General features: G+C 42.8%; 2 protein-coding genes across 6 annotated transcripts in view; one reads left to right on the forward strand and one right to left on the reverse strand.

Annotated features, from left to right (window-relative positions):
* The window catches only part of add1 (adducin 1 (alpha)), a 245963-nt gene that overhangs the window by 208998 nt on the left and 9562 nt on the right, over nt 1–27403 (forward strand). For 3 of the 5 annotated variants that reach the window (XM_068029236.1, XM_068029235.1, XM_068029238.1), the window contains 3 exons: nt 10631–10784; nt 22426–22848; nt 24027–24134. In XM_068029236.1, the coding sequence (XP_067885337.1) occupies nt 10631–10784; nt 22426–22848; nt 24027–24134 (685 nt within the window). Of the gene's footprint in view, nt 1–10630; nt 10785–22425; nt 22849–24026; nt 24135–26213; nt 26248–27403 lie in introns of all 5 variants that reach the window. The other 2 variants (XM_068029240.1, XM_068029237.1) reach the window with 2 other exon arrangements.
* mfsd10 (major facilitator superfamily domain containing 10) overlaps nt 25852–27403 on the reverse strand; it is a 79216-nt gene continuing 77664 nt past the window's right edge. The window contains exon 14 of the mRNA XM_068029242.1: nt 25852–26372. Coding sequence (XP_067885343.1) covers nt 26284–26372 — 89 coding nt within the window. The 3' untranslated portion in view covers nt 25852–26283. The remainder of the gene's footprint in view (nt 26373–27403) is intronic.

The raw sequence follows: 27403 nt of genomic DNA on the forward strand, positions 1-27403 counted from the left end.
ACATCCACAGTGCTGTTAGGGAGGGAGTTCCAGGAATTTGACCCAGCGACAGTGAAGGAACGGCGATATAGTTCCAAATCCGGATGGTGTGCGACTTGGAGATGAACTTGCAGGTGGTGGTGTTCCCATGCATCTGCTGCTCTTGTCCTTCGAGGTGGTAGAGGTCGCGGGTTTGGAAGGTGCTGTCGAAGGAGCCTTGGTGCGTTGCTGCAGTGCATCTTGCAGATGGTGCACACTGCTGCCACTGTGCGTCAGTGGTGGAAGGAGTGAATGGCACACCATCCACAAACAATCAAGCGGGCTGCTTTGCTCTGGATGGTGTCGAGCTTCTTGAGAGTTATTGGAGCTGCACCCATCCATCACACTCTTGTATTCCATCACACTCCTGACTTGTGCATGTAGATGGTGGCAGGCTTTGGGGAGTCGGGAGGTGAGTTATTCGCCGCAGGATTCCTAGCCTCTGACCTGCTATTGTAGCCACGGTATTTATATGGCTACTCCAGTTCAGTTTCTGGTCAATGGTAGCCCCTAGGATGTTGATAGTGGGGGATTCAGCGATGGTAATGCCATTGAATGTCAAGGGGAGATGGTTAGATTCTCTCTTGTTGGAGATGGTCATTGCCTGACACTTGTGTGGTGCAAATGTTACTTGCCACTTATCAGCCCAAGCCTGGATATTGTCCAGGTCTTGCTGCATTTCTACACGGACTGCTTCAATATCTGAGGAATCGCTAATGGTGCAATCATCAGCGAACATCCCCACTTCTGATCTTATGATTGAAGGAAGGTCATTGATGAAGCAGCTGTAGATGGTTGAGCCTAGGGCACTACACTGAGGAACTCCTGCAGTGATGTCCTGGAGCTCTCATGATTAACCTCCAACAACCACAGCCATCTTCCTTTGCGCTAGGTATGACTTCAACCAGCAGAGAGTTTTCCCCCTGATTCCCATTGACTCCAGCTTTGCTAGGGCTCCTTGATGCCATACTCTGTCAAATGCTGCCTTGATGTCAAGGGAAGTCACTCTCCCCTCACCTGGAGTTCAGCTCTTTCGTCCATGTTTGAACCAAGGCTGTAATGAGATCAGGATCTGAGTGACCCTGGCAGAACCCAAAATGACCACCACTGAGCAGGTTATTGCTCAGCAAATGCTGTTTGATGGCACTGTTGACACCTTCCATCACTTTACTGATGATTGAGAGTAGACTGATGGGGCAGTAATTGGCCGGGTTGGACTTGTCCTGCTTTTTGTGTACAGGACATACCTGGGTAATTTTCCACATTGCCGGGTAGATGCCAGTGTTGTAGCTATTCTGGAACAGCTTGGCTAAGGGTGCGGCGAGTTCTGGAGCGCAGGTCTTCAGTAATATTGCCGGAATATTGTCAGGACCCATAGCCTTTGCAGTATCCAGTGCCTTTAGTTGTTTCTTGATATCACGCGGTGTGAATCAAATTGGCTGAAGTCTGGCATCTAATGCTGGGGACGTCAGGAGGGGGCCAAGTTGGATCGTCAACTCAGCACGTCTGGCTGAAGATTGTTGCAAATGCTTCAGCCCTTTTTTTCGCACTGTGCTGTGCTCCCCCAACATTGAGGATGGGGATATTTGTGGAGCCACCTCCTCCAGTTAGTTGTTTAATTGTCCACCACCATTCACGACTGGATGTGGCAGGACTGCAGAGCTTAGATCTGATCCGTTGGTTATGGGATCACTTAGCTGTCTATTGCATGCGGCTTATGCAGTTTGGTATGCAAGTAGTCCTGGGTTGTAGCTTCACCAAGTTGACACCTCATTTTGAGGTATGCCTGGTGCTGCTCCTGCACTCTTCATTGAACCAGGGTTGGTCTCCTGGCTTGATGGAGATGGTAGAGTGGGGGATATGGCGGGCCATGAGGTTACAGATTGCGGTTGAGTACAATTCTGCTGCTGCTGATGGCCCACAGTGCCTCATGGATGCCCAGTTTTGCATTGCTAGATCTGTTCGAAATCTATTCCATTTAGCACCGTGGTAGTGCCACACAACACGATGGACTGTATCCTCAGTGTGAAGGCGGGACCGTCTCCGCAAGGACTGTGCGGTGGTCACTCCTACCAATACTGTCATGGACAGAAGCATCGGTGGCAAGCAGATTGGTGAAGGCAAGGTCAAGTATGTTTTTCCCTCGTGTTGGTTCCCTCACCACCTGCCACAGACCCAGTCGAGCAGCTATGTCCTTTAGTGCTAGTAGTGGTGCTACTGAGCCACTCTTGGTGATGGACATTGAAGTCCCCCACCCAGACACATTTTGTGTCTTTGCCACCCTCAGTGCTTCCTCCAAGTGGTGTTCAACATGGAGGAGTACTGACTCATCAGCTGAGGGAGGGCAGTAGGTGGTAATCAGTAGGATGTTACCTGATGCCATGAGACTTCATGGGGTCTAGAGTTGACGGTGAGGACTCTCAGGGCAACTCCCTCCCTACTGTAGACCACTGTCCTGCCACCTCTGCTGGCTGTCCTGCCGGTGGGACAGGACATACCTGGGGATAGTGATGGCAGTGTCTGGGACATTGTCAGTAAGGTATGATTCCGTGAGTATGACTGTCAGGTTGTTGCTTGACTAGTCTGTGGGACAGCTCTCCCAACTTTGGCACAAGCCCCCAGATGTTAGTAAGGAGGACTTTGCAGGGTCGACAGGGCTGGGTTTGCCGTTGTCATTTCCGGTGCCTAGGTCGATGCCGGGTGGTCCGTCTGGTTTTATTCCTGTTATATTGACTTCGTAGCGGTTAGATACAACTGAGTGGCTTGCTAGGCCATTTCAGAGGGCATGTGAGAGTCAACCACATTGCTGTGGATCCGGAGTCACATGTAGGCCAGACCAGGTAAGGACAACAGATTTCCTTCCCTAAAGGACATTAGTGAACCAGATGAGTTTTTACAACTAACGACAATGGTTTCATGGCCATCATTAGACTAGTTTTTAATTCCAGATTTATTAATTAAATTCAAATTTCACCTTCTGTTGGATTCGAACCCATGTCTCCAGATCAATACCCCGGGTCTCTGGGTTACTAGTCCAGTGATAATACCACTACGCCACTGCCTACCAACTGTGCACCCATTCAGGCAAGTGGAGAGTATTCCATAACACTCCTGCCGTTTTAGATGGTGGACAGGGATTGGGGAGAGCATTAAGTTTCTTTGACGAAGGTGCCTTGAGGGTGACCTTTCTTTCTCCGTGCTAGTTAGTAATGGGTTGGTGTAGACTGAAATTCTCCCTTCCTGTAACCCTTTTCCCTACTTACAAATCTACCCTACAGCTTGCTGCTGAATCTTTCATGTGGACCGAAGGCGGTCTTTTCCATTGCATGATTTGGAGTGTTGATCAATGAAGGAGAACAGTTTAGGAATGTGGCCTGAACGCCACAAGCATAACTTTATTTGAAACTTTTTTTTTGTCTCTATTTTCATCGATAATAGCAAAATGCCCTCCTGTGGGTTGTGTTTTGGCTGAAAAGCTGGCATTGGTTAATAATCCTAAGTATTGATATGAATCAACAATTGGGGGGAGACAGGTGCTTTTACCTTTCTAAGATATAGTTATGAATTAATAGGGTGCAACTTAGCTGTCATGCCTCCTGCCTTAAAACAGTGACTACACTTTAAAAGTATTTCATTATCTGTGATGTGTTTTGGATATCCTGAGGTAATGAAAAATTCTATATAAATGTGTTATCTCTTTGTTAATTTTGCACTTACAAGAGTCAGAACCATCATTTATAGGTAATCAGCATGATCCTGAACACCAAATTCCTTAACCAAGGATCTGTTTTCAGATAATTTAATATGGTAGGGTACCCTATTTTCATTGGCCGATCAGTGTGCCAGACAATCTCTTAAACTGCTGTTAGATTGAGAAACAACAACCCCAATATGAAACATTTACTGAAAGCCATTTTCAATGTTGGTAAGGGCAAGTACTTGGTTACAAGCGCTGCTGCCGCTGTCAAAACCAACCAGATCTGGGCTCAGTGCAACGTCAACTACTAGAGATGTATGCTGGATGATCTGTCGTTTGAGCATCTTGCATCAAACACTCAGGAGGCCATGAAGTAGGACAATGATCTTTGCTTAGCACCATAGAAAATTCAACTTTCAAGAATGATACAAGTGGTGATCGCCAATAACAAAAATTTGGACCAAGGTTTTTCAAAAATTCAGGGTTTATGTTGTCCTAATTGGCTGCGATACCTGGTTTCATTTGCATCACACATTCAAGTTCTGTTGATGCAAAGGTTCAGAGAATGGTTACAGCATAGAAGGAGGCTGATTGTGTCAGTCCTAGCTCTCCAACAACAACTAAGCTCCCCTGCCCTTTCCCCTTAGCCTTGCAAACTTTTTCTTTTCAAGTGTTTATCCAATTCCCTTTTGAAATAGTTGACACTGCCTCCACCACACTCTCAGGCAGTGCATTCCACATTCTAACCCCTCGCTGTGTTTTAAAAAAAAAAAAGTTTTTTTTTCTTCCTATCCCCGTTACTTGGTATCCTCTATTTCTCCACTTGTGTTGTCCTATCCGGTCTGACCTGTATGTGACTCCAGTCCCAAATCGATGTGGTAACGTTCTCTCTGAAATGGCTTATGAAACCGCTCAGTTGTATCCAATGAAAGTAGGAATGAGCAATAAATGTGGACCTTGTCAGCGATGCACACGTCCCAAGAATTAATTAAATTGTTGGGGCCTGCAGGGGTTAAAATTTTGATTTGTTTGGAGGGGATGGTGTGGAAAAATGAGATTTTCATTTTTAATTTGCAGAATTATTTTATTATTGACATGCTACCATGCATTCAAACAAATGGCAATAATAAATTTGACTACCTTTATTGGGTTGAACTTTGCCTTGATGAAACAATCAGGTATTGATGCATGTTTTCATGTTCATGATTTTTCTTAGCAATGACATCCTTATTGTATGTGTTTTAGTGAAGGGTCTTGGTCTATGACCTGAAATAAAATTTATTTTTCTAACTTGCACTAATGTATTCTGCTTTAATTATCATGACAGGTCTTAATGACCCTTGAAAATTTTATGAAGAAAACTTAAATATTAATGTCTTGCTTCCAATTTTTTCAAAAAAATGGAAGTTACTTTTTATGGAAACTATTTTTGTTAATTGTGAGTTATGTTAAAATCCAGTCTAAAGATTGCTTTGCTGGCAAACAATACTCCAGTTACTAGTAAGGGTGATAACTTTTTGCAGTTTATTCGCATTTCATAATATCCAGGTCATTTAAGGATTGATATGCCTATTGACAGTCAAAGTTCGAAATATTACAAAAGTTAAAACTCATTTATTTTTGGTGACTTATTGCAGTGAAATTTATTTAGCATCTAACCATTAGTTGCTGTTTGAGCTTGTCATAGTTATACAGCACAGAAACAGGCCCTTCGGCCCATCATGTCTGTGCTGGTCATCAAGCACCTATCTATTCTAATCCCATTTTCCAGCACTTGGCCCGTAGCCTTGTATGCTATGGCATTTCAAGTGCTCATCTAAATACTACTTGCATGTTGTGAGGATTCCTGCGCGTACCACCCCTTCAGGCAGTGTGTTCCAGATTCCAACCACCCTCTGGGTGAAATTTTTTTTTCTCAAATCCCCTCTACACCACCTGGCACCTACCTTAAATCTATGTCCCCTGGTTATTAACACCTCCGCTAAGGGAAAAAGTTTCTTCCTTTCTAACCCATCTATGCCCCTCATAATTTTGTATACCTCAATCAAGTCGCCCCTCAGCCTTCCCTGCTCTAAGGAAAACAACCCTAGCCTTTTCAGTCTCTCTCTTCATAGCTGGAATGCTCCAGCCCAGGCAACATCCTGGTGAATCTCCTCTGCTCCTTCTCCAGTGCAATCATATCCTTCCTATAGTGTGGTGCCCAGACTGTACACAGTACTCCAGCTGTGGCCTAACTAGCGTTTTTATACTGCTCCATCATAACCTCCCTGCTCTTATATTCTGTGCCTTGGCTAATAAAGGCAAGTATCCCCATATCCTTCCTAACCACCTTATCTACCTGTGCTGTATATTTGTATCAGTGAAGAATTGAATGCCCATCTATTCCATGGGTCAGACGGAAGCCCCACATGCCAAATGGAAAATATTGATTTTGTCGTATGGAACTCTGCCTGAGACTTTTTATTGGACATTATAAATAACTTTTTAAAATAAAACAGAATGGAACAGCTAAAATGACCACGCACAATTTGCATATGAGAAGCCAGAGGCTGACTGGAGACAGAGGTAATTACCCAGTCTAGCTAGAACAGCAGGGGTGCACTCTGATTCAATTACCTAGAATGGGTTTTGCCAATAGTGGTCATCAAAAGCCTCGACACCCATTGATTTCGAAAGAGCCAAAGCCCCGCCCCACCCCCACCCCCCCAAACCACTACCAAGTATGTTTGCACAGCTTGAGAGAACTTTGAATATCAAACAACGTTCCAGAAACTATTGTGTTCAAACAGAGGTGGTCACATGACATACCTGCTGGTGTAACAGAGTTTGTGAATTGTGCCTCAGTGGGGGGGAAAAAAGTATAGTAACTGAACTCCAAGAGGAAAGTGTCTGTGTCTCCCCCTCCCCGTCCCCCCCCCCCCCCCTCTCGCGCTCTCACCACCCAGCATCGGCCCAGGCACTGACCATGGCAACCCCAGCCCTGTCAACCCTGCAAGGTCCTCCTTACTAACATCTGGGGGCTTCTGCCAAGGTTGGGAGAGCTGTCCCACAGACTAGTCAAGCAACAGCCTGATATAATCATACTCACGGAATCATACCTGACAGACAATGTCCTAGACACTGCCATTACCACCCCCGGGTATGTCCTGTCCCACCGGCAGGCCTAGCAGAGCTGGCAGCACAGTGGTATACAGCCGGGAGGGGGTTGCCCTGGGAATCCTCAAGATCGACTCCAGACCCCATGAAGTCTCATGGCATCAGGTCAAACATGGACAAGGAAACCTCGTGCTGATTACCACCTACTGCCCTCCCTCAGCTCATGAGTCAGTACTCCTCCATGTTGAACAGCACTTGGAGGAAGCACTGAGGGTGGCAAGGGCACAGAATGTACTCTGGTTGGGGGGACTTCAATGTCCATCACCAGGAGTGGCTCGGTAGCACCACTACTGACGGAACTGGTCGAGTCCTAAAGGACATAGCTGCTAGACTGGGTCTGCGGCAGGTGGTGAGGGAACCAACAAGAGGGAAAAACATACTTGACCTTGTCCTCGCCAATCTGCCTGCTGCAGATGCATCTGCCCATGACCGTATTGGTAGGAGTGACCACTGAACAGTCCTTGTGGAGACAAAGTCCTGCCTTCACATTGAGGATACCCTCCATAGTGTTGTGTGGCAGTACCACTCTGCTAAATGGGATAGATTTCGAACAGATCTAGCAATGCAAATTGGGCATCCATGAGGCGCTGTGGGCCATCAACAGCAACAGAATTATACTCGACCCCAATCTCAGCCCCCAGATGTTAGTAAGGAGGACCTTGCAGGGTTAGATTAGATTAGAGATACAGCACTGAAACAGGCCCTTCGGCCCACCGAGTCTGTGCTGAACATCAACCACCCATTTATACTAATCCTACACTAATCCCATATTCCTACCAAACATCCCCACCTGTCCCTATATTCCCCTACCACCTACCTATATTAGTGACAATTTATAATGGCCAATTTACCTATCAACCTGCAAGTCTTTTGGCTTGTGGGAGGAAACCGGAGCACCCGGAGAAAACCCACGCAGACACAGGGAGAACTTGCAAACTCCACACAGGCAGTACCCGGAATCGAACCCGGGTCCCCGCCATGGTCAGTGCCTGGGCCGATGCTGGGTGGTGAGAGTGCGAGAGAGGGGGAGGGGGAGACACAGACAGACACTTTCCTCTTGGAGTTCAGTTACTATACTTTTTTCCCCCCCCCCACTGAGGCATATCCCCCAGTCTACCATCTCCATCAAGCCAGGGAGATCAACCCTGGTTCAATGAAGTGTGCAGTAGGGCACGCCAGGAGTAGCACTAGGCATACCTCAAAATGAGGTATCAACCTGGTGAAGCTACAACACAGGACTATCTGTTCCAAACTGCGTAAGCAGCATGCAATAGACAGAGCTAAGCGATCCCATAACCAACAGATCAGATCTAAGCTCTGCAGTCCTGTCACATCTAGCCGTGAATGGTGGTGGACAATTAAACAACTAACTGGAGGAGGTGGCTCCACAAATATCCCCATCCTCAATGTTGGGGGACCCGAGCACATCAGTGCGAAAGATAAGGCTGGAGCATTTGCAACAATTTTCAGCCAGAAGTGCCAAGTTAATGATTCATCTCGGCCTCTTCCTGAAGTCCCCAACATCACAGATGCCAGACTTGAGCCAATTCGATTCACTCCGCGTGATATCGAGAAACAACTAAAGGCACTAGATACTGCAAAGGCTGTGGGCCCTGACAATATTCCGGCAATAGTATTGAAGACCTGTGCTCCAGAACTTCCCATGCCCCTAGCGAAGCTGTTCCAGTACAGCTACAACACTGGCATCTACCCTGCAATGTGGAAAATTGCCTAGGTATGTCCTGTACACAAAAAGCAGGACAAGTCCAACCCAGCCAATTACCGCCCCATCCACTTCCTCTCAATCAGCAGCAAAGTGATGGATGGTGTCATCAACAGTGCCATCAAGCGGCACTTGCTTAGCAATGACCTGCTCAGTTTGGGTTCTGCCACGGCCACTCTGCTCCTGACCTCATTACAGCCTTGGTTCATACATGGACAAAAGAGCTGAACTCGAGCGGTGAGGTGAGAGTGAGTAAATCCTGTTGCAGTCAAACCGAGAAGGGGCGAAAGGGGAGCCTGAGACCCCCGCCTCACCTGGTCGTAACAGTCAGTTACGCTGCAGATTTTGTCGACTCAGCATTATTCATGCTACGCTGAGAGAATATGTATTGTAACTGAAGTTTGAGAACACATTGGACCAAGTTGACTTTTAACTTGAAGTGGTGTAAAATCACTTTAAAAGTAGCCTTAAACATTTGTGAGCTTCTGGCCTTCCTAAAAATTGCCCAGCTGGCAAGGAATATGTCCAATTACCAGTAAGGTTGGTAACCTTTGTAGTTTATTTGCAAATCCTTCAGATCAGACATTAAATTGAGGCCCGTCTGCCCTCAGGACATTGAAGATCTCATGGCACTATTTTGAAGAAAAGCAGGAGTTTATCCCCCAGTGTCCTGGTCAATATTTACCCGTCAATTACCTTCACAAACAGATTATCTAGTCATTATCACATTGCTGTCTGGGAGTTTACTGCACGCAAATTGGATGTCATGTTTCCTACGTTTAAAACAGTGACTACACTTCAAAAGTATTTAATTGGCTGTAAAATGCTTTGAGCCGCCCCATGCTTGTGAAAGCTGTACTTGTTTTTTGCTATTCTGGGAGTGCTACAGTTAACTTGGCACCTCATAGCTATGAAAAGGGAAAAAAACAGTTCCAGATCACTATCCAGTGACTCTTAATGGAAAGTGTGTGGATATGGACATTAATGAGGGCAAGATTGGGTTCAGCTGTGATGCTTTCCAAGGTGAAATGATCTGAAGATCATCACTGTCCAAAGTCTCACTTGAATGGTCACTTGGGCAAGGGACTAGAAGGTACTGAAGATTTGGAATCCATTCTCGAGCCAAAGTCACAACTTTCAGGGGAGGTGGAGAAAGGAACATGCAGGAAGGATTTTGCAGACAAAAATGATTTTTTGAAGTGGGTCTCATTAATTTTCAGTAAAGAGGCAATATTTTGCTCAAATACCATTCTCAGGATGAAAATTCTATCCTTGTATGCAGAGTGATCAGCCATGGAGCTGTACCTGTAATTCCCCAACTGGCAAGCTTCTACATTCAATACTGCTTCAATGGAGAGTTGCCTGATGCAGGCCAGACACTTCCTCCCCAGAAGATAAGGGGGTGGGAGCAGTAGTCAGGGACAAATCTAAAAGACCAGCAGTTTTATTAACTAGCTCAATTTTGGTAACACTGTTCCATTTGCTACATGTAAGTTGGGATAGCCATGTATCTAAAACCAGTTTCTTGCCACTAGAGCAAACAGTAAGAGGATTAAGTACTGAAATAAAAGCAAAATACTGCAGATGCTGGAAATCTGAAACAAAAACAAGAAATGCTGGATTCACTCAGCAGGTCTGGCAGCATCTGTGGAAAGAGAAGCAGAGTTAACGTTTCGTTTCAGTGACCCTTCTTCGGAACCCTCGGCTGGTTAAATTCCCACAGCTGTGCAGGCCATGCATGAAGACTCCAAGCGCATGAAGCAGTAATTCTGCCAGCGGCCACAGGTAAAGTGGAGGCAGGCTTCAAGTGACCACACGGTGGGAACCATTATGCTATCTAATTTTGCTTTGAGATGAAGGCCCTTTGAGAACCAAGTGTCGTATTGACCCAACATTTTCTCTCTAGGCTATGAAATTGATCCCATACTGCCTGTCAAATAATCAATAGTTCATATATAAATGGAATCTAAGCTATCTTATGTTGGATTTTATAGGTCATTGAGACGTTTGATGGCAGTTTTGTTTTGCTTATTCAGGGAGAGTTGGTGACTGCGTCAAAGGCGATCATTGAGAAGGAATACCAGCCACGAGTAATTGTGAGCACTGCGCCAAATCCCTTCAACAAGCTGACGGACCGTGAACTTGATGAATACCGCAAAGAAGTTGAACGCAAGCAGAAGGGTCCTGAAGGTAAGTTCCTAATAATGTTTTTAAAAGTGTTAAAGACTGCACATGTGTGCACTACATCTGATTAAAATGGTACTTGGTACTTTTCAGTACTGTTGCATCAAATGCACACTTGTATCTTCATTCACAAAAAGAAAATCTTGGTCCCACTGGCAGCTGGTTCCTGTTTTTAAAAAGATATCAGCCAAATCTGACCTTGCAACTCTGAGGAAAGATCTATTTGGGAGTGAACTTTTGAGGACTGTTGGCATCAATGGACCTGCTGACAACTGGAACAATCCTTGAGGTATTGCAGTATACATCAGATGTTTAGAACTAACGGTGGAATTGTGCCACCACTATTCTTCAGTGAGCTGTAAAAGGAAGTGCCACTACATTTAGATCCTGCTATGTTGTTCAGTTTATCTTTTTATTAAATTGCACTAACTAAAGGAGAAAAGCTAAAGAGTTTTTTTAAATTGTGAAATTTGGACCAGTTTGGGATGTTTTTGCTTATTCATGCGATTACTGCCAAGTATTAACAAAATTCACCCGAGCAGAGTTACTATAGCGTGGACCCAAGGTAGTTTGTGATTTGACGTCAGAAAAATGCTACATCAACACCTCAGTGGGAAGAGAACCAAATGAAAAGCTTACCCTCTAGAGCTCTTTGAGTTGAAGGTTTTCTGATCCTTTACTGAACAGAGTGTTCATGAGTCGAAAAGAGAAAATGTCTGACCCTGGGGAAGCTGTGGCCATATATTTTTTATTATTTTTTTCAAGTTATCTCTCTCCTGGTATCCTTTGCTCTCCTGGTATCCTTTTTTTTTTGTTTAGCTGTTTTAAGAGTTGAAGATTCATTGCACATATGGCCCCACTATAATTATACTGAATATATTTTCATACAGCTCTGTATTTTAATAAAATGAAAACAGAAAATGCTGGAAGACAACATCAGTGGAGAGAGAACCATTACCAGCACCTGCTAGAATCAGTCATTACGGCATAGAAGGCGACAGTTCAGCCCATCCAGTCCACGCTGGCTCTCTTTGGAGCAATCTAGTCAGTCCAATTTCCTCTTCCCCACGCCCTGTCAATCCTCATAGCCTTGCATGTTTATTCTCTCAAGTGCATATTGTTACTACCAGGCGAGAAAGGTATCTAGGTGTCTTCTACTGTCTTCACATGGTCTTACTGTAACAGTTTAATTTTAAACACTGTGTTTTGAGCGCCCCCTTTGTGAATCCTTGTTCGTAGCTTTCCAATTATAAGGCCAAGAAGTGAGCACACCAGGTTTCTTTAGGTTGAAAGAAGAAAAGTGAAATTTATTAAACCTTAAACTTAAACTCTAATTCGGGTAACACCTATGGATACACGCTGTGCCCATGCTGGCATGCACATGCGATACACACATGCAAATAGGGACAGAAAAGAGCAGAAGAAAAATAAAATGGAGAGGTTTGAGGCAGTCTCTAAAGGGTGTTTCTTGTTGCTGTTTGTGTTTCCAGCTCACGGTAGAGTCTTTGATTGTAGACAGCTCTTACTTTTCATCGGGGCCCAGTATTATTCTTAAACCTTGTTCACTGTAGGAGACTTTCTCTCTCGGTGTTCATATGTCTTCAGTGGTTTCCAATGCTCCTGAGAGTGAGATGAGAGCAGACAGGAGAGAGGTGTTCTCAGTCCAGGAGAAAACAGCCTCCTGATTTCAAATTCCTTGTTGGAAGTTCAAATCCAAAAAACTCCAAAAGTCAGTCATGTGACCCAAACTGGCCTGACAATGTCTGTTTGTGTATTTGGCCATCTTAGTAGTTAACCTGGAATGCTTCAACGTCTGGTAATCAAAAGTCCATTGTGGATTAGATTCGAGCAGGGAATAGCTCCTTTGTTCTTTGAAGTACTTGTCTGTTGATATGCCAATGTCTCCAATTGTTTTTTAAATCAAGTTCTTTCTTCAACAATTGCTTCAAATCAATGTCCATGTAACAAAATTAATTTTCCTCATTCTTGACAGGTGGGGGGCTTGCCTAACAATATCTGGTTTCCTTTTGAATTGATCATCTCCACTTCCACCACCCTCATAGGCAGAGTCTTCCAGGTCATTACTGCTCGCCACGTAAAGAAAGTTCTTCCTCACATTTCCCCTGCATTTCTTGCCCAAAACTTTATATCTATGTCCTCTCGAATCAGTTAATGGGAACAGTTATTTGTTGTCTACCTTCTCTAAACCTGTCATAGTCTTGTATACCTCTATCAAATCTCCCCTCAATTACCTTTTTCTTCAAGAACAATGGCCGTAGCTACTCCAACCTAACCTTGTCGCTAAAATCCATTGTCCCTTGAACCAATCTGGTAAATCTGCTCTACACCCTCTCAAGGACCCTTACATCATTCCTAAAGTGTGGTGATCAGAACTGGACACAATCCTCCTAGTTGTGGCTTAACCAGAGTTTTATACAGGCTTGGTATAACATTCCTGCTTTTGTAATCATACCTCTACTAATGAAGCACAAGATCCCATATGCATTGCTAACTACACTCTCAACATGTGCCACTTTCAAGGAGCTGTGCACATGAACCCCAGTTTTCCTCTGTCCCAATGTACTCTTTATAAATGACATTAAGTCTGTATTGCCTCACTCTACCCCTCTGCCAAAATGCATCACCTCACACTTCTCTCTTAAATTTCATCTGCCCATTACGCTAGCCTCTCTATATCCTGTTGCATTTGATTTGTATCATTCTCACTGTTTGTCACACCTGCAAGTTTGGTATCATTGGCAGATTTTGAAATTTTACCCTGTATTCAAATATCCAACTCATTGGAACACCACTGTCTACCATTCTCGGTCTGAAAAACAACCATTTACCATGACTTTGTTTTCCTTAAGCCAATTTTTTATCCATGCTGACACCAATGCTCCTATTCACTGAGCCTCAATTTTGTTAACCAGCCTTTAGTGAGGTACTTCATCAGACGCCTTCTTAAAATCCATATAGACCACACCCATTACAATACTCCGAAGAAGGGTCACTGACCTGAAACGTTAACTCTGCTTCTCTTTCCACAGATGCTGCCAGACCTGCTGAGTGACTCCAGCATTTCTTGTTTTTGTTCCATTACAATACTGTTACTTCAAGAAATTCGATTGTATTAGTCGAGCATGATCTGCCTTTTCCAAATCCGTGCTGGCTCTCCCTGATTATTTTAAACTTCTCCAATTGCCTGTTTTTCCACAGCACCACCATTTCGCCCCCTCCCACCCAATTACTGTATCTAAAATCTTACCACCGATAAACTGACTGGCCTGTAGTTACTAGGAATGTCCTTAACACACTTTCTTAAATAAGGGTGTCACATTTGCCACTCTCCAATCCCCTGGCACCTCCCTTGAAGATTATAGCCAGCCCTTTGGCTATCTCCACCCCCATTTTCTTTGTCCTGACGACTGTCAGGTTGCTAATGCTGGGATCTATTAAGGAAGTCTTAATGCACTGAAAAATCATAGTGTGATCAGACGAAGTCAACATGGCTTTACGAAAGGGAAATTGTGTTTGACAAACTTAGTTTTTTGAGGATGTAACTAGAAGGGTAGATCAAGGGGAACTAGTTGATGTAGTATACTTAGATTTCCAAAAGGCATTTGATAAGATGCCACAAAGAAGGTTAATATACATGATAAGGGCTCATGGAGTTGGTTAGAGGACAGGTAAATGGAGCATTTTGAAGTTGATAGGCTGTAACAACTGGAGTCCCCTAGAATTTGTGCTGGGGCCTCAGCTATTTATAATCCATATGAATGATGTAGAGATTGAGAGTAATGTATCTAAGTTTGCTGACTATGCAAAGCAAAGTGGGAATGTAAGCTGTGAGGAGGACACAGAGGCTGCAAGGAGAAATAGGCAGGTTAAGTGGTGTTACGACCAAGGCAGAAGTAGTTCCACTTCTCCACAGATCACCACATATATTTAAATATTTACCCAGTTACTGATACGGTCAATCATAGACTCTATTTTTATCCCAGAATAAAACACACCAACCAGGTTTCTTTAATAATCAACAAAATTATCAGTTTATTATAAAACAAGACCTAATCAATAACGAAGTAAAGCATTGACATACAGATTGAAATATAAAAGTTCCCTTTTACCTTAGCGCCCCTCTCACACACACTCTCTCACTTGCTCACACACACACCCCGGTTAACTGGGGAAAAGATTTTCTTTTTAGAGCTCTGTTACAAAAAAAAGACATAGAATACTTTGGCCTAATACTTGAAGAAAAAAGGAAAGATTTGGAAAGATGTCAGTTGTCCCATTTCTGGTTTGGCCTCCCAAATAAGTGTAGATTGCTGTCACTGGGATCTTTCTGGAGCAATTCATTCAGGCAGCATAAAGGAATTATCCGGTAGGTTTTTCCAACATCGCAGGAGAAATGAGGCAATGGGTTTCAAGCAGGCCTTTCAGGACAAATGTAGCATCAATTTCTCTCTTACAGTCACTTATAAGAGCTTCTCAAAGAAATGGAAGATCTTGCAGACTTTTCAGAGATAGAACAGGCTGAGCCTGGGGTTTTGTCCTTCAAGTTGATTTTTAAAATTCCAACTGGCTGTCTTTGGTTTCGCTTTGGACAATCTCAAGAATCGAGCCTCCTGACTCCTATAAATCTTGACCTGTCACTTCTCTATAAACATCCAAGGCAAAAAGCCCCTGCTGGGTATTTATATGAAGACAGGTGACTTCCAGCACTTGTTTGCAAACAGGTCCAAAAAACCTTACAATGACCTTTTTTTAAAAAACACATTCCAGCATCTATGGAATCTTTTTTTCAGTTGTAAAGCACAAGTCCTCAAAATTTAACAAAAAATGGAAATACTTGCATAACAATGGGTAACCAGGTGGCAGATGGAGTATAATGTGAGAGGGTATGAGGTTATTCACTTTGGTCGTAAGAATAGAAAAGCAGATTGTTTTTTAAAAGACGTGAAACTTTTAAATGTTGATGTTCAGAGAGACTTGGGTGTGCTCGTACAAGGAATGCAGAAAGTTATCATGCGGGTACAGCAACCAATTAGGAAAGCAAATGGCATGTTGGCCTTTATTGCAAGGGGACTGGAGCACTGGAATAAAGACGACTTGCCACTCTTGCTCTGGGCTTTGGAGAGACCACACCTGGGATACTGTGCTCAGTTTTGGTCCCCATATTTAAGGAAGGATCTACTTGCATTGGAGCAGTACAGCGAAGGTTCACTAGATTAGTTTCTAGAATGAGCGGGTTGCCCTATGACAGGCTAAGTAAAATGGGTCTGTACGCTCTGGAGTTAGAAGAATGAGAGGTGGTCTCATTGAAACATACAAGATTTTGAAGGGGCTTGACAGGATAGACGCAGAGGTTGTTTTGCCTGGCTGGGAAATCTAGAATAAAAGCAAAATCTAGGAAATCTGGGAAATCTAGGACCTGGGTATAGTCTCTAGTTAAGGGGTCGATTTATTTAGGACTGAGATGAGAAATGTCTTCATTCAAAATGTTGTGAATCTTTGGAATTCTCTACCTCAGAGGATTGTAGATGCTCCATCATTTAATATATTTAAGGCTGAGATACAGATTTTTGGTGTGTCAGCGAATCGAGGGATATGGGGAGTGGACGGGAAAGCGGAGTTGAGACTGAGGTTCAGTCATGATTATGTTGAAAGGCCCTTGAGCCTGCTCTGCCAAATGGTCTACTCCTGCTCCTATTTCTTATGTTCTTAACCTGGGATGCAAGCCATCCAGACCAAGCAACATATCTACTCTAAGTATGCCTTTCCAGCACATCCTGTCTATCAATTTCAACCCCATCTATTACATCTACCATCTCTGATACTACCAATATTTTATCAGCATCCTCTTACTTAGTAAACACCAATACAAAGTGCTCATTTAGTATTCTAGCCTCGCCCTGCGCCTCTAAACATATATCACTTTGTTCACCACTTAGCATTTACATGCCAGTAGATGATTTTATGTTATAGCGTCAGTCATTTGCGGTACAGAAGGAGGCCGTTCAGCCCATCGAGTCCATGCTGGCTCTCCATGGAGCTATTCAGTCAGTCCCACTCCCCCGCTAGATCCACTTAGCCCTGCAAGTCCCTTTCCTTCAAGTGTCCATCCAGTTTGCTTTTAAAGTCATTGTCTGCTTTCACCACCCTTATGGGCAGCGAGTTCCAGGATATTACCACAGGCTGCATAAAGAAGTTCTTCCTCATATTCGCCCTGCACTACTTGTCCAAAACCTTCAGTCTGTGTCCCCTAGTCCTTGTACCATTAGTTAATGGGAACAATTTTTCCTTTGTTCTAAGGAGAACAATCCCAGCTATTCAAACCTAAACCGTGTAACTAAAATCCCCAATCCCTGGAGTCATTCTGGTAAATCTCCTCTGCCCCCTCTCAAGGGCCCTCATATCCTTCTTAAAGTGTGGTGACTACAGATGGATGCAATACTCCAGTTAGGGCCTAACCAGTGCTTTATCAAGGTTCAACACAACTTACCTGCTTTTGTCCTCAATGCCTCTGTTTATGAAGCCCAAGATCCCATATGCTTACTAACCACTCGTGTCCTTTCACCTTCAAAGATTAATGCAAATGCATCCCCTGGTCCCTCTGTTCCTGCACACTCTTTAGAACGGTGCCATTAAGTATATATTGCACCTCCCTATTCCTTCTGCCAGAATGCATCACCTCACACTTGTCTGTATTAAATTCCATCTGCCATCTGTCTGCCCATTCTGCTAGCCTGTCTGTGACCTGTTGCAGGTGGTTCATACCACCCTCGCTGTTTGCCACTCCTCCAAGTTTGGTGGCATCAACAAATTTTGAGATTCTGCTCTATTCCAAGATACAAGTCATTTATATACAGCAAAAAAGCAATGGTTCCAGCACTGATCTTTAGGGAACACCACTGTATACCATCCTCCAGTTTGAAAAACAACCATTTACTACAACTCGCTGTTTTCTGTCCTTAATCCAATATTTCTGCAACTGTACACTGATCCTCCTATTCCGTGAGCCATTAACTGCCATTCTATTTTCCTATTCTCTTTACTAGTCTTATTTTTCTCTCACTTCCCCTCTCAACTTATTGTATTTGACCTGGTTCTCGCTTGAAGCATTTACCTGACATGCGTAATACACACTTTTTTTTTGTTTCATCATATTCTCTATCTCCCTCTTCATTCAACGAGTTCTGGTTCCCATGCCTTTCCCTCTTGTGGCGCAGTGATTAGCACTGCAGCCTCACAGCTCCAGCGACCCGGGTTCAATTCTGGGTACTACCTGTGCGGAGTTTACAAGTTCTCCGTGTCTGCGTGGGTTTTCGCCGGGTGCTCCGGTTTCCTCCCACATGCCAAAGACTTGCAGGTTGATAGGTGAATTGGCCATTATAAATTGCCCCTAGTATAGGTAGGTGGTAGGGGAATATAGGGAAGGTGGGGATGTGGTAGGAATATGGGATTAGTGGAGGATTAGGATAAATGGGTGGTTGATGTTCGGCACAGACTCGGTGGGCCGAAGGGCCTGTTTCAGTGCTGTATCTCAAAATAAATAAAAATAAATAAATAAACTGTACCTAGCATGTACCTGAAACAACATCTCGTTAAAGATCACCCATTGTTCCTTTACAGTTTTTCCTGTTGATCTTTCGTTCAATTTTACTCTGGCTAGATCCCCCCTCATCCCATTGAAATTAACCCTCTTCCAATTTAGGAGTTCCACTTTAGATTGTTCCTTGCTTTTCTCCATTGCAAATCTAAACCTTATGATACAGTGATCAATCTTATCCAAGTGTTCCTCCACAGACACTTAGCCCACCTTATTCCCCAGCACCAGATCCACCAATGCCTCCTTCCTAGTTGGACTGAGAACAAACTGGCCAAGAAGGTTCTCCTGAACACATTTCAGAAATTCCTCCTCCTCCTTACCCTTTACTCTTCATATTATCCCAATAGATGTTTGGGTAATTAATGTCCTCCAGCATCACCACACTTGTTCTTGTACATCTCTGCCATTTCCCTGCAGATTTGCTCTTCTGTCTCTCTCACTATTTGGAGGCATATATTGCCTTTTTTGCTTCTCAATTCTAACCAAATGGATTCTGTCCTTGCCCCTTCAAGGACATCTTCTCTTTCCAACACTACAATGTCTTCCCTAATGAGTACTACCATCCCACCTCCCTCACCATTTTTAAGCCATATTTCCATTATTGCCACTATATCATATTCCCATACAGCTATTCGTGCTTGGAACTCACCAACCTTATTCACCACATTTTCTGCATTTACATAAATGCATTCTCAACCTGTACTCGTTTGTCCCTATCTAGTACGGTGCTACTTCCTTCTCTAGTTCTATCCAACTCGCTCCTTTATGCACATTATTCCTCTACTCTACTTCTATATGCTGGTTCCCAGCCCCCTGCCAATTTAGTTCAAACCTTCCTCAGCCACACTCGTGAACTCAAGAGATCATTGGTCCCAGTCCATGCGTCCTACCCCAGAACTGGTCCCAATGCTCCAAGAATCTGAAGCTCTCCTTCCTGCACGATGCCTCAAGCCATGCATTGATCATCCCCAATTTCCTATCTCTAGTCTTGCTAGCATGTGGCACTGGGAGTAATCCAGAGATTACTACCTTTTGAGGTCCTACCTTTTATCTTTTCCCTAGCTCCTGAAGTCTGACAGTTGGAGCTCAGTATTTGCCCCCTCTGGCATTGCTACCAATGTGTACCACAACTTCTGGATCACTTCCTTCTCCCTGCAGAATTTTCTGCAGCCTCTCCTTGATGTCCTTTTCCCTGACACCAGAGAGGCAACTCACCGTGCAGGACTCATGATGACCGTTACAGAAAGGCCTGTCTGTCCTCCTAACTATAGAATCTCCTTTAACGGCTGTATTTCTACTCTTTGCTGTTTCCTTCTGTGCAGTACCATGGCTGATTTGGTACCATGAGCTGGACTGCACTCCTTCAAGGTATCATCACTTCTCCCTACTCTTCCAGATGACCATCCATCTACTATCCTGAACTCTTGCTGTCTATGGGGTGACTACCTCCTGCAACATATGATCCAGGAAACTCTCCTCCCTGATGCTCCGCAGCTGGAGACACTTCCTACACGCGTGGTCCCCCGAGACACATGAAGTGTCCTGATCCCACATCGTCAGGAATTGCACGCAACCGGTCTCAGCTGCCCTCCATAGTCTAAGAAAAAATGAGTTCCCTATGTCTGAGAAGATGGGAGTCGTGGTTCTGATCTGAAGTTGTTTACAACTTTTCAGCCTCAACACTGAGTTAAAGTACCTGGAGCTTGTATTGAGCTTCATTGGGACAGTATAGGAGGCCAAGGACAGAGATCACAATGGGATGGAGCATTCAAGTGGCGGGGACAGGAAGTTCAGGATCACACAAGGACTGAATGGAGCTTTACGCCTTCTGTATTTCAGCTTTCAGCTTCTATCTTACAAGACTGAATTTTTTTTGTGCTTTCCCTTCCCTCCTGGGGAGATTTTGCTCTTTCCTGGGTGTCCTCCAGTATCTTTCCCAAGTAACCATTCTTCGTGAGTAAGTCAAACAGTGGGTTCACTGGAACTCATCAAGAATGTAGGGACATCTGACTACTATGGACATCACAGCCACACCTGATCCTGCACTTGCCCAATGTCCATACATTGGTATCTTCCAGTGCAGGTTGCTGAATGTGAGGAACCATGGTGTATTTCACCTTTCTAACTCAAGTACCCATGGTTAATTGTCATAGCTGTACTCCTATGCCAATAGAGATCTTGAGAGTCCAATCTGCCACCTTCCTGCCTTCCTGGTTTGTATGGCAGAGACAGAAACTGCATTAATCAGCTGAATTGTCTGAAGACCCTCACGCAAATGATTGTTTCTAAAACAGTACTTAAAACATTTTTTTAACAGTCTTGAACTTTTTCAATAGTGATTACTGTTAGAGGAGTTAGGTGTGCTGGCAAGATGAGAAAAAAAAATAAAATTGCTTAGATTTATCGAAGTGTTACAGCAATTTAACATCACTGGGTTATATTTAACTTGGTGGTTTCATAAATATGTTTGCCAAAAGATTTAGGATGTAAAATTGGTGGCTAACCAGGTTTTTGCATTATCAGATATTAAATCTGTGTAAAAGCAAAATACTGCAGATGCTGGAAATCTGAAATGAAAACCAGAAATGCTGGAAATGCTCAGCAGGTCTGGCAGCATCTGTGGAGAGAGAAGCAGAGTTAACGTTTCAGGTCAGTGATGATGAAAGATCATTGACCTGAAACATTAACTCTGCTTCTCTCCACAGATACTGCCAGACTTGCTGATGAATTACCAAATTACATAGATTTAATGAAAATCATCATCTCTGGATTATATATTCATATCCATACTAGTAGAGCTTCCATGGCATTGTACATAGGGAGTCATAATTCAAATGTGGTATTGAGCTCAAGCAGAGTTAGGGGAATAATTGAACTAAGGAATGGAAGGGATGAGAGGGGGAAAAGAGAAGGGGATAAGAAAAGACAAGAGAACTACATCAGTGGGTTGTTGGGGTGGTGGCGGTGTTGGGTAGTGGAGGAAGTATAAGCTACTTTTGTTGGGCTGGGAAAACAATCCCAATGGTGGTGAGAGGGATGCCCCCTTAACCTCATTACAGCCTTGGTCCAAACATGGACAAAAGAGCTGAATTCCAGAAGTGAGGTGAGTGTGACTCCCCTTGCATGAAGGTAGCATTTGATTGAGTGTGGTGGCATCAAGAAGTCAATGAGAACTGAGGGTGGGGGGAAGGAATGCTCCATTTGGCTGGAATCATACCTAGCACAAATGGAGATGGTTGTGATTGCTGGAGGCCAATCATCTCATCTCTCTAGAGTAGTCCAGTCAGTCCCTTTTCCCTGCTGGTATGATCTAGCACACATCTTCCTATAGAGCCAGGAATCCTAAAAGAGAGGTCCAAATTTAGCCAGTGCTGAAAGTGTGTTTGAATAAGCCAGATCCAAATTTCTTTACTTTTTGTTACTTTATAGAACTTGAAGAAATTAGCCTGTTGAGGTAATTACACCTTTTATCTTGAATTCTTCCCAGTTCGTGGTTGAACTAAATAAATCTCTGGTCCCAGTAGTTTGAATTAATCTATCCATCCAAACTGATAAATTTTGTGCATGTATGAACGTAGTGTTTGTACTTGCTTTCAGATGGGTCCGTGCATATCGCAAGATGTTACTATCCACGTAGCAGCCATTATAGTTACATGCCAAATTTGAAAAGTTGACATGTTAACATTGGCAACCATGTTTGCTAGTTTCATTCAATAGCAAAAAAAAAAAAGCCTCTTTTTAATTATCCACCCCTATTTTTTGATTTGGATTGTCAGGAATGTGGTGGAGGTGATGTATGAATTTCCTTAAACCAACTGAAAAAACATTGTGAGGCAGCAGTACTTAGTTACAGAACTAACCTTTTGGTTGTCAGGGAAAAATAGAGATCTGTTAACAGACTTTTATTCAGTAAAAATAGATTTTGAGCGGGATCCATTGTATTTTTAATAACTATGTATATGATCTGTAAAGTTCGTTGTGTGCTTCACATTTGGCAGAGCTTTATTTGCATGAACCTGTTATCTTATCTAGTTGAGAATGCTACAGCCCACATTGGTGAGGTCTTGGAGAAAGTTGAGTTCACTCGACCGCACGCTGATGGCAAGCCAGATGGCATGGCAGTTATATCACAAAGCCGCCCTGTCCTGGACAAAGTGACTATTACTGAAGTTGTTCAAAGCCAAAGTCTACCCTCCATGCATGAATCTATACATAACCAAGATAATGCAACTGAAACAAAATCTCTCACCAGTCAAGGATACTCTTCGAAGGCTGAGTCTCATTTCAGTCACCAGGAGATGCCTGGTCAAAAACCTCCCTACAGTGTAGGCCAGGTCTCCGGGCAATTCAACCTCGGACATATGGATAGAAAAGAATCTCTACACAGCCAGCTACACAGTGCTGTTGTCAAGGCACTTACGAGTTCTGGTGTTTCTTCAGGTACTGGCCAGCAGGGTAAGACCCAGTCTTTTGAATGAAGAAGCACAATACTCTCTAATCAAAAACATTGGATTCCTCTATTTATCTTTGTCCCTTGACGTGCTGAGTCTTCACTATAACTGACATCTGTGTCTTCACGTTTTTTGATCAGTTGCTGTAATTTCCAGTTGCTCAGTGGTGATTTGATTTTGTTCTTTATGGGTCTGGGTTTTCTGTTGGTCTGTCCAGCTCTACAACTGAATTCTTGTCTCAATTTGAGATTAAAGCCACCCCTGAGCACTCTGTTTCCTTGGACACTTGAAATGATTCTCATCTTGTGCCCTTCTTTGCATGCTGTAGATTTTAGTTTTAAAAAAAAGTGGTGGTGACATTAATCTTCAAAATGGCATTCTGATTTTCATATGCTTTTCAGCAAAACCGAAAGAAGTTGTCCATTTGGCTTAGTCAAAGTGTTTTACGTGGCATTGTTTTGGGTATGCTTGTACTGGCTAGTTTTACGTGCTGTAAATGTTAAGAAGGATTGAGGATTCTCCTGTGACATCTACTATGACTTGATAAGATGGTGTTGTTCCACCATATCCTTTTGCTAATTGAATATTCAGCTGTACAGAGCTGGAAACTTAAATCGGTATAGCTTACCTGTTAAATCGTGCTGGTGAGCATGTCAAATGTAATATCACACTGAATTGATTGTCAGCATCTCTACTAAAGTTAGCATTGTGGAGACTGCTAAAGAGATTGCTGCACATGAGTACGCATGCTACCTCTAACATTCCTCCCTGTGATTTGGGGAGGGCTGCATAGTATTTTTTGATTATCTCTGGTCAAGTGAGTTGTAGTAAACACTTTTGGTGGGGTGGTGACTTAAGTCATCAATTAATTAATTCCTACGCCAGCTAACCTTGCTTGGAGTACCAGAGCAACAGAAGGGAATGCTATTGGGGAATCTCAATTATCTAGTGGGCTGCTGTCCATCATGGTGGGAAACTGATATTCGGCTGTCCCAGTTCTAAATTAGGATTTTAAAAAAAACTGCAAAGGTCATACACCTGTCTATACGGGAGACTGTCAAAAACAAGAAACACTACCACCTTTTTATATGTAGCCATTGTGCAGAAAAACCATTGCAGTCAAACGGTTGACAAATTGTGCTGAATTTAAACTTTTTTTGTCTCTTCTCATCTTGATCTCAGAGCTTTCAGAGTCCCAGTCAGTGGAGGTAAAAGTGAATGACCAACAGAGTCCTGCAGACCACACACCGACCCGCACTCCCCCCAGCACTCCCACAAAATTAGATGATGGTAAGATGCATCGAGCAGTATAGCTTTAAAGCATGTTGGTTTGTGACTGTTTGGATTTTGATAGTTATTTGTGTGTAACTATTCAAGAAACGGTCTGCTTTGTCTTTTAATTGAGCAATAATGTGCAAGAAAGTGTGCATAAAATTACTGTATTTATTTGGGACATAGCAGGAAACCAATAAATGCAGCTATGAAACTGGTTATAAAATTGGCAGTGAACAAAATTCCAGTAGAAATTTTCCATTGTGAAGGGTTGTCATTCTTGAGTATTACTGACTGAAATAATCAAAGCACAGTCCCAAAATGTAAGCAGTCTAAAGCATGTGGAGTATAATAATGCACACCTCTTGTTCATTGCTGCGATTAGATTACACCTCTGTCAGAATCTTTAGCCCAACAAAAGCAGTTGAGGCTGAGATTGACTTTTTTTCTGCAGTGGTGGGGTGGGAAACTGGGAAGAAAAGCACAGCTGGGTAAATATGTAGTTAGGAATGGTGTTTTGGTTCTATACTGCAGTGATGGCCAAGCAAAGAAGGCAGTACATGATAAAACCATGGAACTATGATAGATGAATAGCCTGCAGTTTTGCTTAATTGGAGTCAAAAAACAAAGAAAATGTATGTATTTATATAATGGGTTCAACACATCTCCCAAATGTTAGAGGGTTGTTTGGGTTTAGTGAGTTGGTTACTTTGACATGATGTGCTTGGGAGAAATGGGTGCCTTTGAACTTTAGTTCCAAAAGCTCTCCACCATGAGGTTTTCGTCTCCTCGTGTCTGGATCTATAGTACACTAATAGACTGATAGCTAGGATTAATCAACGGCTTCATTATCGTTGTATGACCAACTACCAGGATGGTGGAAGGGATGGATGTTGATCTTGTTCCATCTAGAAATCCCCGTAATGTAGTTAAACAGTGCAGCCATTCTCCATAAACTACTTTCTGCAAACTAACGTGAATGAAAAGTATATTTTGGCTGGCACTGGTTGAGGGAGAAATATTAGCATCAGAGGAACTCCCTGCTCCATTTGAATAATTCCATTCGGCTGTTTAATATTCAGCTGAGCCACTGAAACAAGCAGGCAGAACCTTATTTTCTCCATAGCGTACACCTCTAAGATGTGGCATTCCTTCAGTACTGCACTGCATTCAAGTCCTAGTGTGGGATTCAATCCATTAAATGACTTATAAACAAGAATGCAACCAATTGAGTTAAACTGAGAGATGCAGCAGTTAGTTGTGAGAAAAGACCATTTTAGTCCATTGGGCCAACTCCACCCAAGTCTGTGGACGAGTATTCAACCCTGGACTTGCAGCAACACCTGTTCTTTCCTACTTTAAAGAACATGCATGTTCTTTTCTCCTGTGCCCATGGGGAAATAAAAAAACAAGCAGTGCTATTAAATCTCTTAACACTCAATTTCCTTCCCATGGATAGGGAGCATTAGTCCCTCAGGAGATTAGGTGGGTTCCAGTCCATTATAGAGTGGATTATATTTGGGCTGTGGAAGAAACTGGCCTCAAGGGCCCCTCTCATTTCATGCATTTCTTAATATAGGTATTGAACAACAGGCTCTTGTGGAAAAATCTAAAGATTTAGGGAAAGGGTTTTAAAAAAAAATAGTCTCTCCTGGCCCCAATTTGATCTACATTGCAAAATGTTTGAAAGCATGTTTTATATCCCCTCTTTAGCCCCCCCCCCCCCCCCAAAAAAAAGTGTATAGACATATTCATTTAATATAAGCCCAACTTGAACTTTGGACCAGAATAAAAGATCTTTACATTATTCTGGGCCATGGTTAGAATTTACTCAGTGTTCACAGCAATTGATTCTAGTAATGATTACATGAATGGTGTAATCTGATTTATGTATCTTTGTACCTTCTACCTCTGTCATTTTAGAATCACTGTCTGTTGTAGTTTCTTCATTCACTGATCTCATCTGATTTCTCTGTTCTGTAATAGTTGTATATTTTTTCTTTTTTTTGTTTAACACAAACGGCTGTTATGAATGCATAGATTTTTCTTGTGCTTTTTTTTCCTCCACCCGCCTTCCTGTGGCTGCATTACAAACAGGAGCTGGATGTGCTAAAGAGTACCTGTTACCATAGTAAGTATTGTGCATTGATGTACAGAGCTGCTTCAGTTAACGCTGCAAGACTTGCGTGCACGGCTTCCAGCTTTCGCATCCCTGTTTCCGCTTCCATTTCCTCCTGGTTAATTGCAGACACCTTCCTGAAATTTTTGAAATATGTTTTACTTTATCCCCTCAAAATATTGCTGTGTTATCACAAGGACCAGCACATATTCTTTTATTTCTGGTAAGAGAGTGCACAACTCTCTTGGCAATCAAATAAGTTTCCAATTTCATTTTATCTAGACGTCTTGGATTCTGACAATGAACATAGACATTTCAAAAGAATTTGTTAATGTTTATTTTTAATTCCTTAATGCAATTTTGAATTGCGCATGCTGTGAAGGATGTAAGTGATAAATCCTGCACCTGGTGTTCAGTAAGTCTGTATGGTAAATACACTAAGATGTTGCATATTTACTATATTTCTGCACTTCAACTCATGTTTTTCAATATAATTTTATGTGTCTACTTCAAAAATATTGTATACAAAATTTTCAGGAATATGATCAAAATACTAAAATTGTCTAACTCTTTAAAATGTAAAAGTACCATAAATAACTCACTAAATCAGGTTTTAGGAAATGGTTGCAAATCTGTCTAACCTGTTTATTGTTCAAACGATAGCTTCTTAAAGTTTATTGCTATAAAACTTGAATACATACAGCCTAGAAATTACTTGTCAATATTTCCCATCAAATGCCTAATGTATTCAAATAGTATACCTTTGTCCATCATTTTAATGGAGTTAACTCATTTAAAATTAATAAGTTTCTTATTTTTATTAGAATAGTGGGCGCAGGAAGGTCATAAATGTTTATTCACTAGATTTGCATGAATTAAAAGTGCAGTAATTGAACCTTAGCCCTTTTTGCAAGAAGTAACTAAACCAAGAATTTCTCTTAACCACGGGGCTCTGTGAGCTTGCTGCTGCTCTATGCCAAAGCTGCTCCCTATGTTTTGTTTCCCTTTGTCTTTATCTCAGGCTTGAGCAGAACTTGATATGATCCTTAACTGAGGAAATGTAGAGATTTACTTAATGACCAGAGTTGTGAAGAATATCTATTGGACATGACCTGAGGATCAAATACTTTGTGACAGTGGCATTGTGATGGCAGGATGGATGGGGAGA

This window comes from Heterodontus francisci, chromosome 4 (assembly GCF_036365525.1).
Source record: "Heterodontus francisci isolate sHetFra1 chromosome 4, sHetFra1.hap1, whole genome shotgun sequence".
NCBI classification, from domain to species: Eukaryota; Metazoa; Chordata; class Chondrichthyes; order Heterodontiformes; family Heterodontidae; genus Heterodontus; species Heterodontus francisci.